Source organism: Aegilops tauschii, chromosome 3 (assembly GCF_002575655.3).
Source record: "Aegilops tauschii subsp. strangulata cultivar AL8/78 chromosome 3, Aet v6.0, whole genome shotgun sequence".
NCBI lineage: Eukaryota > Viridiplantae > Streptophyta > Magnoliopsida > Poales > Poaceae > Aegilops > Aegilops tauschii.
The window spans coordinates 356526991-356539714 of record NC_053037.3 but is presented as its reverse complement, the minus strand read 5'-3'; the positions used below and the strand labels follow the sequence as shown (position 1 = coordinate 356539714).

Below are 12724 nucleotides of genomic sequence, written 5' to 3'. Positions count from 1 at the left end.
TCTTCAGCAAAGACAGTGTTGACGTGGTGACCAAGCGCAAGAAGCACAACCACGCCTTCGCCGTGAGTGTCTAGAAAGCTCTCTGTTGCCTGGATTGTTGTGTTTATCGTTGAACAGTTTTACTTATGTTCCGCTTGTTAAAGACTAGTTGTTTAAGATTCGTACTAAGTTAAACTGGTTGGTATGCTATCTATTTTGGTTATGTCCTTCCTGCCGTGCTAATAACCTCGCCACCTCCACGAGGAGATTACTAGACAATATGTGTTGCATGTAACCAAACAACTTGACTTGCGTTTCCGCCTAAACAAGCCCGCAACCAAACAGCTTGCCTTACGATTCGTCGCACTCAGGCTAGAGAGTATGCAGGCAACCAAACAATGTGTAGATGCTGTTTTTTAGCCTGTTTTTTATCAACCAAGCCCAACTGAAACAAGCAAAAAAGACACCCTAAGAGACTCAACTACAGCACCATAGCGTTGGTCCAAGCCACCATAGCGTTGATCCAAGCTCCCCAACCCCTCCAGAGTGGCATGCGGAGAAGGGGACCCGTGGCCTCATCGGCAGGAGCGGTGGCGGCTGCCTAGGGTTTGAGAGGGAGGCCGCTGGGTCTAGTTACTATTCTATGCATCTCTGATAGCAGTAATCTCAGGTTTTCTTTAATCTAGAGCTTTGTTGGACCAAAACTTTTCTGGAACATAAGCCATCTCAGGTGAGTTCTTCAGCCATACATGACGAGATTAAAGTATAAGAGATGTGATATATGTATATACGAGGCATCAAGCCCATTTGAGTCAAGAAAAACCAACAAAAATGAAACTGAGGATTAGCAAAAGGTGCAAAGGTACGTGGAGGAAAAGCAAGAAAAAAGAGAGGCTATTCAAACTTGCAATTTGGCACTTCATAATGCACTCAGTTATGTTGTGTCGTCATCAAAACAGAAATGAGCCAAATAACAGTAGCTATACATTTAATACACAGACCGAGGAACTATAAGATAACTCGAGGAAAAAATAGCACCAAACATATCACCACAAGCTAGTTCGAAAAGGGCGTAACAACATATGTTTACAACGTAGACAGAACAACAAGGACAGAGACAGGTAGACAGCAGCAGACTTCATAAAGTAATCAACAATTTATACAGCTTGAAATTTCTTCCACAATAATGCACCCTTCTGTTGGAAGCTTGATAGCCTCTTCACCGCCTCCATTCTGTTTTGATTCCTCTATCTGCAGATAGTAGGACGAAAGAAGCGGAATTTAAGTAACGAAGAGCAAAACAGAATGTTTAGGTTTCAGAAATCAACAATTTATACAGCTTGAAATTTCTTCCAAACATGTAGTTCCAACTTATAAGCTGCAAAATCTAAAGTAATCAGATGCATACAGATAGCCATTCCAACATCAGCAACCATACATATGAAGATAGCTAATGCGTTGAGTAGCCATTGCCATCCCTTTATGATGACATATATCACTTTTTAGCGCATCATTGGTGTTGGCTACCAAAGGATTTATGTCGTAGTTTGGGTGACGGTTTTATACCTGGTTATGTAATGTTTGATTTTGCTCTTGATTAACTAGTTTGTCGCTATTGTTGTCACATATGGCGCAAAATACTGTAATGACTAATAATTTGGGTATGTGAATTGTAGGATGCAGAGGGTGGGGTATTCGCTGACATTATCTAGAAAAGGTATCTATCACTTCTAAGAGCATCCCTATTTTGAACTGATTTTTGTGTGTGCGTAAATTATGTTTTTCAGGGGAATTCAAATGGGGAATAAAACGTACTGTTTGCAGCAGAAGGAAGAGACTGACGGCGAGTGAAGGCATTCTTGTCCACTGGTAGATCAGAGTCTAATCTGGGTGGTCCTCGCAATTTCGCCTTTAACGATTCTGTTGGAGCCATATAGCTTGGCTTCCTTGATGGAACTGGAGTATTCTTGGTTCCACTCTCAGGGTATTCTGAATTAGAGAACGAAGACCTTCTCTTGGTTTTAAGGCTTCCATTAGGCAGAGGTTCTTCCTTGGACCTAGTCGCTTCTTTCCTTTCTATAATATCATATCCGTTATCAAGGTTCTGCAGTGGCATGACTTCATCTGCTTGAGCGACAGTAGTGGGTTCATTAACTTTGTCCCCTAAGAATGATGCTTCTAAATCATATTTTATGTCAGGTACCAACTTATCTATATTTGAATTTTCCAAAAGATTGCCACTGTGAGAATCTTGAGTTTCAAGGGGAAACAGAGCCTCACGTGTACTCTCTAGTGCTTTCTCGCATTCGCTGTCTTGATGGTCAGAGATACCGTTCAGTTTGCTGGATTTTTTTGAGGGTTCAGCCATGGAACCAAGTATCTTCAGCTCATCAGCTATGGAATTAGGTACCTTCGACACATCAGCCTTGGTAGATATCTTAGAGGCTTCAGCCATGGAGTTAGCTGCCTTCTTAAGGTTCCTTTTAACCTTCTCAAGTTCAGATAACTGGCTGTCTGGTACTGAATCAGCAGGTGAGCCATTGAATTTCCGTGGGTTTCTTTTCCATTTTTCAGGTTCAACGGTATTTGCCTGAGTCTCAACAGTGGCAGTAGAAGACTTCCGAACATTGCGCTTTAACTTTGCTGAGTGAGTTTCCATGGCATAACTGGCCCTCCTTACTTGTGGTTTCCCGTCAGTAACTATTTTTGGTTTGGAGACAGGCTTCCAGATGCAGCTTATTGTCCATCTCTCCAGCCAGTTGTGGGCTGAATTGGGGTTCGTCTCGTCATACTGAACGTGAAGAGCTTGTACCAAAACTGGTGAATACAGAAGCTATAAATATGCAAAAATGAGTTAGAACAACTCTGAAATATAAATAGAAACTAAGCTTGCTGTCATGACATGCATTTCTTAGATAAGAATGAGCAGTATCAAGACTTTCTTCCTGACCAACAATTATTTTTCTCAAAATAATTGCATACCTTTCGAACATATGGATGCGAAGATAGCTTCTCCTTCCATGCATCCGATGACTTGTCACCCTAATAACAACAAATAGATGTTTAGATTCTTCTGCCATACTAGCTACCAAACAGTAAAAAATGCACAAGGGGAATACAGAGTTTACGTTTTAGACTTTGAGCAATCACCTTCCGAGGAAAAGAGAGAGGAAGCATAAAAAAATACAATTACATGTTCAACATATACAATTTGTGCTGTAGTTCTGCAGAATAGTCCTATGACTTATTTTCAGTGATGGGCAACTTTTTAATTTTAAATTCCCGAAGAAAGAAAATGCATGTCTAGTGAGCAATTTCTATGTTTTCTATTGTTGGTACTTCTGTGTATTACCAAATTGTGTTGAATATCACAAATGTGGGGATGTTATTTAGTGGTCAGCATATCAACAGTGACAGTGAAGGCTCTGCTGAAACCAATAAGGAATTTTCTGGTAAATAAAACACCCAGGAAGAAGCGTTATAGGATAGATACACAGCTATTTTTCTATCATGTAAGGAATAACCTAAGAAAATATGTGTCAATCATGAAGTAATGATATGGAACAGAGTCTGTTGAGTTGCACTAGGACCAAGTGAACAAAGCCTGTTGGGGTCCAAAGCAGCCAGGGAGAAAATTCTACAACGACTTCAGAAAACAAGTCCATTAACCTAAGAAGAAAAATCTAGAGGTAAAAGGGCAAGTTGTCATTACTATCCACGCCAATATAATAATACACTGAACTTGCTCATAACTATGAAAATAATGCAGAACGAGATGCAGAAAGGTACACAATTAACACTATTTTCTTGCTATTTGTAGTAATCCAAGTACAGAATGTGTACTAAACACTAAGTTTTGTATGCTGGGGACTGGTTGAAGGCCACTTTGCTGCTTGATATTCAGGCACGCACTATTTTGTGCAATACATGATTTATGAAAAATATAGTGTGCCAGACTTCACAGCTACTTTCATGGTAGCAAGCATTTACTGTCCACAACAGAGGTTAACTGGGTAAAAAAAAATTGAACAGAAACTGGGTAAAAAGGGAACAGGTCTCACCCCATACTTATGTTGGCCAAACTTCACGGCTAATTGCATGGCAGCACTAGAAATTCTAACATTTCTTCCACGAACTAGAGCTTGAAACTTCACAATCAACCACGTTGCATGAAGGGTTGAAACAGCCTGCCTCCTTACAAGATGCCCTCGAATCAGTGCCTGAAGTCTGATGATACCTTTTAATGCACGGAAGGCCCTGCGTGCCTGCACCACAAGTTCACAACCGTTCCAACATTAGCACTGTGCTGCTGCAACTAAATGAAAATTAATATGTTTGCTGCAGCAGAGAATGGATGATCCCCAGTACACCCAGATAAGATAAACTAAACCATGTATGCCTTTCCAGATGCGCAGGATTCAAAATGCATTTTTTTTGTAACAATAATTAATGTAGGGAGTCGGGACACATTATTGCAGAGGGTGCTTTCTATAGTGTCCTGAAGAAAATTGTGAAGGTGTTAAAAGTAGCAGAAGCTATTAATTGTTTGATAGAGATCAGCCAATAAGCCCATCAAACTTTTTATCACGTTTGAATTTCTCTTCGTGAGGCTGACTATTCTTGTTTCCTTTTCTGTTTTTTTTATGAGCCACTACAGCACTACATAAAAGGTTTAGAAGCTAGGAGCAACACTTGCAGAGTTTTGCAGTCAGCAGACGCATCACCAAGATGGCATGAACTGTACAAATACTGTATGAATCAGTTGATAAAAAAAAGTGCTTAGCACTTACCAGGTAACCTCGAAAAGCGGCTTGCGCCTTCACTGCTGCTAGTTCTTCTCTCAGTTTCTCTGGACTAATTTGCGTGTCGGACCCAACTCTAACCATGTTTTCGATTGCCCTCCCGTTTGGCAAGTTGGAAATTTCCGACACATTGTGGGAGCTAACAAGTACCGGCTCCGAGATGAGGGGAGAATTATCAGAGGATTCAGGCTCCTTCCCAGCAGTGTATCCGTTGCTGTTTGCAGCCTTCTAAATTTCAGGGAAGTGATACGATTAACTTAACTAGTCATCAAAAGTAGAAGAGAAACACAATATGCACTTGAAAGCAACCCGAGAACAGGAATAAAGCAGACGAAAGCAAGAGGAACATGAAAGGCAATGCATCTAATGTTTCTTCAGAGTGCAATCCAGTTAAGGAGCCGTACAGACTAATAAAAGTTTGATGTCCTAATACATGTATTGCCTTCAAGACCATTATTGTGGAAGAGCTAGTTAGGATTTTCTTTCAAGCTAAAATAGAAGAATGCATCGATAAACCCAAAATTGGACCAGAAAAATATACAACTAGTAACATATGTAAAAGCTAACTTCAATGAATATGTAAAAAAAAAGTTTCTGCGAATTGCGTAAATCAACTGTCAAGCCCTTAGGCTGGTCATAGTGGGGGTAACTTAGGTAGTAACATAGCGCACTCCAAAAAAATGTTGCTTATGTGGCAAAAAGTTAATGAGATGTGGTAACATAATATGTTACTGTAACATAGCGCTTCCCAAAACAAGATGAGTCTACAAGCTAATAAATGAAGCCATCTATGACACTACTATTATGTTACTTTGCACTATAGAGGTAGTAACTTAGACTAGTATCATGTGCATGACACTAACATAAGTTACTCCCCACTATGACCAGCCTTAGGAAAACTAGCTCTTAATTAACAAGATGTGTGCATTATTAAAGTTCTTACTGCTGGAAGATCCTTTGGCTTGGTAGAATTGGATTTTGTTGATTTCTTCCCGAGGAGCACGGACTTTATCCACTTGGCCGGGGACTTCCCCATAGCAGCCTACTAAAACTGCTCAAACACCGGAAATTCTGGACCTGCAGTAGAGCAAGTCGTCAGCACACAGATCCAAACACCACACCGCTCTTTTTAATCTTGGAAAAAAACCATAGGGGGCACGCCGAAGTAGCCGTAACCAGTAAACGTTACACTGGAAATCTTGTAAAAAAAAGCAGGGACACACAGTGAAGGAAGACGACGATGTCTGGAATGCCACGGCAGGAAAAGCGCAAAGGCGAGCAAGCAAGGCCCAAACCGGCAGGAGAAACCACCAAAAGCCAGCCCGAGCGGAGCGCACGGATCTGAAGAAGCAGCAAGCACAAGCCCAGCAACTCCACGAAAAGCGGCAGCCACGACCAACACAACACAGGCAGTTGGCGCAGAACGCCGGCGGTCTCGCGCGCGAGCACGCAGAGGAAACACGGGCATAATGCGGCACGAGGATTCCGCGGAAACAAAAGGAAAATGCAGCACGGGAATGGCGCGAGCGACGCACGAACCTGGGCTGGACTGGGCGGGGCGTCGGCGCTCTCCCGGCAGATTGCTCACCTTCCCTGTCCCGCTACCCCCCTATCCGCGCCAACCATCACGCCTCCATTGCGGGACGCAGACGCTCGCGGCCGAAGGAGAGCGCTCCTCCTGCTGTTTGTTCTCTTCTGTGGCGTGGAGCAGAGGGGAGAGAGAGGGAGGTTCTGGCGCAAAAGGGGAGCCGGAGAGAAGAGGAAAGGAGCAGAGGGCGAGCGACTGACAGACAGACTGAGACGGTGCGCGGGGCCCGCACCGCAACGAAATGCACCGTCGCCTCACCTGCAGCTGCAGGTACGTACATATCCGCAAGCTGACATGTGGGGCCACCCACGCAGTTGGGTACCGGGCTGGTGGGGCCAGCATGCCTCCAGGACGAGATGTCAGTGAAGCGTCGAGTTTAGTGTTTGGAGTTTAGAGCGGTTGGTTGAATAAAAAGTTGCTGCTGCAAACTGGCACGGCCTCCGCTTTTCCAGTTTTCGTGGCGTGATGAGCTGGCTGTCCCTCTGCGGTACGTGCGTGCGTCCGTGCGAGCCGATGGTGGTGCGGGACCGGATACGTCCGGGACCTCTCGTCAGTGCAGGTGTGCGTCCGGGAGCCGGTGTTAAAAGTGTGGAAGCGGGTCCAGTGGGGTTTAGCATCTTCTTTTGCGCTATGCTGACCCTACTGACGGATAATACTGCGCCGTGATTCAGAATTCCCATCGAAAATATGCACTGAATCATGGCAATTTCAATATGACGCCGGTCAACCAAACAATAGCCTTGCCCTTGCATGACCAAAAGCCAAGCACCTAAGAGCAACTCCAACACACGAATCCAAATGGACGTTCGTTTCATTCGTTTGGAGGTGACAATGCGGCTGTGTTCGTCTGAACTTGTGGATGCGCTGGCCGTGCGTCCAACGCACGGCCGCATCTGGTCCCTGTGCATGCAATCTGAAAACAACAGAGGATGCTTTCACGTCAGTTTATGCCGTCTGGCAACAAAACTAGTGGCCTACAGAATGGTCACCCTTCAGTTTCGTGTCGGCAACAAAACCAGCGGCCGGCACATTAGCCAGCCTTCAAAATGGACATGTTTTTTACGCCGGCAACAAAGCCAACGGCTGGCACACTAGCCAGCCTTCAAAATGGACAAGTTTTTGGGGCCGTCAACAAAGCCAGCGGCCGGCACAGCAGTCAGCCTTCAAAATGAACGGCCATAGTCCACATCCGCAGTCTCACCTAGTTCACGCCTTCGCGGCCGAACATCTCCTTCTACCGGTTTGCGAACCAAAGCCTTCTCCGGTGACATGTTGTTCTTGTCGACGCTCATGATTGTTGTAGAAGAATAGTTTTGCAATACACGTTGTATTGATGGGGTGCTGGTGCACATATATATGAGTACAGGGTAGGCCTCAACCTCAACTATACATGACTAGGAGGGCCACAACACGTAATACATGCAACACAAAATACATACTCAACACGGCCCCCCCCCCCCCCCGCAGTCGAAGCGTCGCCAGAGACACAGAGACTGGACAGAAACTCCTCGAACACGGGAGTGGGCAATCCCTTAGTCGTCACATCAGCAAACTATTGCGACGTCGGAACGCGGAGAACCCGAACACGGCCAAGGGCAACCTGCTCGCGCACGAAGTGAATATCGAGCTCAATATGCTTCGTACGTCGATGGTGCACTGGGTTGGCGGAGAGGTAAGCCGCACTGACGTTATCGCAATAGACAAGAGTAGTCTTGTGAACGTCACAAAGCAACTCCTGGAGCAGCTCGCGGATCCAAAAGCACTCGGCCATGGCGTTAGCCACGGCCCAATACTCTGCCTCGGCGCTGGAGCGGGAGACTGTGGGCTGCCGCTTCGATGACCAAGAGATCAACGAGGGCCCAAGGTAGACGCAATAGCCGGACATGGAACGGCGAGTGTCGGGGCAGCTAGCCCAGCCGGCATCCGAGTAGGCCACGAGGTCGGTGGAGGCGGAGGGCATCAAGGTGAGTCCTAAGGACATGGTGTCGTGTATGTAATGGAGAATACACTTCACCAAAGTCCAATGGGAGTCACGCGGAGCGTGCATGTGGAGGCTCACCTGCTGGACAGCGTACTGCAGGTCGGGTCGAGTAAGTGTCAGGTACTGTAAAGCACCAACGATGGGGCGATAGAACGCTGCATCGGACGCGAGAGACCCCACCAGAGCAGAGACCTTCGCCTTCATGTCGACGGGGGTGGGCGCCGGCTTGCAGTTAAGCATCTCGGCATGCTCCAGAAGCTCGTGGGCGTACTTCTGCTGATGCAGAAAGAAGCCGTCAGTCCGTCGGACCACCTCGATGCTGAGGAAGTAGTGCAGAGGCCCCAAGTCCTTGAGGGCGAACTCATCACGAAGACGAGCGGTCAGCCGCTGAAGGAGATTTGGGGCGGACGCCGTGAGGATGATGTCGTCGACGTAGAGCAGCGGATATGCAGTGGCAGCTCCCTGATGATACACAAAGAGAGAGGCATCGGAGCGAGTGGACCGAAATCCCAGAGAGTGCAGGAAGGTTGCGATACGCTGGTACCAAGCCCGAGGCGTCTGCTTCAACCCGTAAAGAGAACGGGAGAGCAGGCACATAAAGTCTGGGTGCTCGGCATCGACGAAGCCAGTGGGCTGCTCACAGAACACCTGCTCGGCAAGATGGTCGTGCAAGAAGGCGTTGGAGACATCCAACTGGTGCACAGGCTGTTGGGGAATGTAGTATTTCAAAAAAAATCCTACGATCATGCAAGATCTATCTAAGAGAAGCATAGAAACGAGCGGGAAGAGTGTGTCTACGTACCCTCGTAGACCGAAAGTGGAAGCGTTTAGTAACACGGTTGATGTAGTCGAACGTCTTCGCGATCCAACCGATCCAAGTACCGAACGCACGGCACCTCCGCGATCTGCACACGTTCAGCTCGGTGACGTCCCTCGAACTCTAGATCCAGCTGAGGTCGAGGGAGAGTTTCATCAGCACGACGGCGTGTTGACGGTGATGATGAAGTTACCGACGCAGGGCTTCACCTAAGCACTACGACGATATGACTGAGGTGTGTAACTGTGGAGGGGGGCACCGCACACGGCTAAGACAATTGTCTGTTGTGTCTTTGGGCTGCCCCCTACCCCCATATATAAAGGAGGGGAGGAGGAGGCCGGCCAACAAGGGGCGCACCCAAGGGGGGGATTCCTACTCCTAGTAGGAGTAGATTTCCCCTTTTCCTAGTCCAAGTAGGAGAAGAAGGAAGGAGAGGAAGAAGAGAAGGAAAGGGGGGGCCGGCCCCCTAGCCCTAGTCCAATTCGGTTTGGGCTAGGGGGGCGCGCGCCACACCTTGGCCTGCCTCCTCTCTTCCACCACTAGGCCCATGAGGCCCGTTAACTTCCCGGGGGGGTCCGGTAACCCCCGGTACTCCGAAACTTATCCGAAACGACCCGAACCATTCCGGTGTCCGAATGTAGCCTTCCAATATATAAATCTTTATGTCTCGACCATTTTGAGACTCCTCGTCATGTCCGTGATCTCATCCAGGACTCCGAACAACCTTCGGTACATCAAATCACATAAACTCATAAGACGAATCATCATCAAACGTTAAGCGTGCGGACCCTGCGGGTTTGAGAACTATGTAGACATGACCGAGACACATCTCTGGTCAATAACTAATGGCGGAACCTGGATGGTCATATTGGCTCCTACATATTCTATGAAGATCTTTATCGGTCAAACCGCACAACAACATACGTTGTTCCCTTTGTCATCGGTATGTTACTTGCCCGAGATTCGATCGTCGGTATCATCATACCTAGTTCAATCTCTTTACCGAAAATTCTCTTTACTCGTTCCGTAATGCATCATCCCGCAACTAACTCATTAGTCACATTACTTGCAAGGCTTATAGTGATGTGCATTACCGAGAGGGCCCAGAGATACCTCTCCGACAATCGGAGTGACAAATCCTAATCTCGATCTATGCCAACTCAATAACCACCATCGGAGACACCTGTAGAGCATCTTTATAATCAGCCAGTTACGTTGTGACGTTTGATAGCACACTAAGTGTTTCCTCCGGTGTTCGGGAGTTGCATAATCTCATAGTCATAGGAACATGTATAAGTCATGAAGAAAGCAATAGCAATAAACTAAACGATCATAGTGCTAAGATAACGTATGGGTCTTGTCCATCACATCATTCTCTAATAATGTGATCCCGTTCATCAAATGACAACACATGTCTATGGCTAGGAAACTTAACCATCTTTGATTAATGAGCTAGTCTAGTAGAGGCATACTAGGGACACTCTGTTTGTCTATGTATTCACACATGTACTAAGTTTCCGGTTAATACAATTCTAGCATGAATAATAAACATTTATCATGATATAAGGAAATATAAATAATAACTTTATTATTGCCTCTAGGGCATATTTCCTTCATTCTCCCACTTGCACTAGAGTCAATAATCTAGTTCACATCGTCATGTGATTTAATACCAATAGTTCACATCTTTATGTGATTAGTTCACATCGCCATGTGACTAATACCCAAAGGGTCTTACTAGAGTCAATAATCTAGTTCACATCGGTGTGTGATTAACACCCAAAGAGTACTAAGGTGTGATCATGTTTTGCTTGTGAGAGAATCTTAGTCAATGGGTCTGTCAAGCCGTATGTATTTTGCAAATTTTCTATGTCTAGAATGCTCTGCATGGAGCTACTCTAGCTAATTGCTCCCACTTTCAATATGTATCCAGATTGAGACTCAGAGTCATCCGGGTCGGTGTAAAAGCTTGCATCAACGCAACTCTTTATGACAAACTCTTTATCACCTCCATAACCGAGAAATATCTCCTTAGTCTTCTAAGGATAATTTTGAACGTTGTCAAGTGATCCACTCCTGGATCAATATCGTACCCCCTTGCCAAATTCATGGCAAGGTACACAATAGGTTTGGTACACAGCATAGCATACTTTATAAAACCTATGGCTGAGGCATAGGGAGTGACTTTCATTCTCTTTCTATTTTCTGCTGTGGTTGTGGTTTGAGTCTTACTCAACTTTACACCTTGCAATACAGGCAAGAACTCCTTCTTTGACTGGTCCATTTTGAACTACTTCAAAATCTTGTCAAGGTACGTACTCATTGAAAAAAATTTATCAAGCGTCTTGATCTATCTCTATAGATCTTGATGCTTAATATGTAAGCAGCTTCACCGAGGTCTTTCTTTGAAAAAAATCCTTTCAAACACTCCTTTATGCTTTCCAGAAATTCTACATTATTTCCGATCTATAATATGTCATTCACATATATTTATCAGAAATGTTGTAGTGCTCCCACTCACTTTATTGTAAATACAGGCTTCACCGCAAGTCTGTATAAAACTATATGCTTTGATCATACTATCAAAGCGTATATTCCAACTCCGAGATGCTTGCACCAGTCCATAAATGGATCGCTGGAGCTTGCACACTTTGTTAGCACCTCTTGGATTGACAAAACCAAAACCTTCTGGTTGCATCATATACAACTCTTCTTTAAGATATCCATTAAGGAATGCAATTTTGACATACATTTACCAAATTTCATAATCATAAAATGCGGCAATTGCTAACATGATTCGGACGGACTTAAGCATCGCTACGGGTGAGAAGGTCTCATCGTAGTCAACTCCTTGAACTTGTCGAAAACCTTTCGCAACAACTCCTTGAAGATCCATTTATTCTCTATGGCTTGCCGATCATCGGGCAAGTCAAACAAAGTCCACACTTTGTTCTCATACATGGATCCCATCTCAGATTTCATGGCCTCAAGCCATTTCGCGGAATCTAGGCTCATCGTCGCTTCCTCATAATTCGTAGGTTCGTCATGGTCCGGTAACATGACTTCCAGAATAGGATTACCATATCACTCTGGTGTGGACCTTACTCTGGTTGACCTACGAGGTTTGGTAGTAACTTGATCAGAAGTTTTATGATCATCATCATTAGCTTCCTCACTAATTGGTGTAGGAATGACTGGAACTGGTTTATGTGATGAACTACTTTCCAATAGGGGAGCAGGTACAAGTACCTCATCAAGTACTACTTTCCTCCCACTCACTTCTTTCGAAAGAAACTCCTTCTCTAGAAAGGATCCATTCTTAGCAACAAATATCTTGCCTTTGAATCTGTGATAGAAGGTGTACCCAACAGTTTCCTTTGGGTATCCTATGAAGACACATTTCTTCGATTTGGGTTCGAGCTTATCAGGTTGAAGCTTTTTCACATAAGCATCGCAGCCCCAAACTTTAAGAAACGACAGTTTTTGGTTTCTTGCCAAACCATAGTTCATACGGTGTCGTCTCAACGGATTTAGATGGTGCCCTATTTAATGTGAAT

The 12724-nt window shown here is 45.2% G+C and overlaps 1 protein-coding gene across 2 annotated transcripts; it reads right to left on the bottom strand.

Moving 5' to 3' along the window:
* Positions 1–876: 876 nt before the first annotated feature.
* LOC109757987 (protein IQ-DOMAIN 29) lies at positions 877–6617 on the bottom strand. Of its 2 annotated transcripts, none has more exons than XM_020316830.4 (7): positions 6321–6617; positions 5725–5858; positions 4770–5009; positions 4041–4244; positions 2962–3021; positions 1795–2812; positions 877–1230 (listed from the first exon to the last, which is right to left on the bottom strand). In XM_020316830.4, exons 2-7 carry the CDS (start codon positions 5815–5817, stop codon positions 1199–1201), a joined length of 1647 nt encoding a protein of 548 aa, XP_020172419.1. In that variant the 5' UTR covers positions 5818–5858; positions 6321–6617; the 3' UTR covers positions 877–1198. The 2 variants fall into 2 exon arrangements, with proteins under 2 accessions (XP_020172419.1, XP_020172420.1); XM_020316831.4 differs by having other exon boundaries at positions 4770–5006; positions 6321–6587.
* Positions 6618–12724: the final 6107 nt, after the last annotated feature.

Excerpts from the sequence above, each read along its gene's own strand:
- LOC109757987 (XM_020316830.4), bottom strand. The coding sequence starts at position 5,817 with ATGGGGAAGTCCCCGGCCAAGTGGATAAAGTCCGTGCTCCTCGGGAAG. Across the intron at positions 5,010-5,724 it reads AGCCAAAGGATCTTCCAGCA|AAGGCTGCAAACAGCAACGG; the intron begins GTAAGAACTTTA and ends CCTGAAATTTAG. Across the intron at positions 1,231-1,794 it reads TCTTCCTTCTGCTGCAAACA|ATAGAGGAATCAAAACAGAA; the intron begins GTACGTTTTATT and ends TACTATCTGCAG.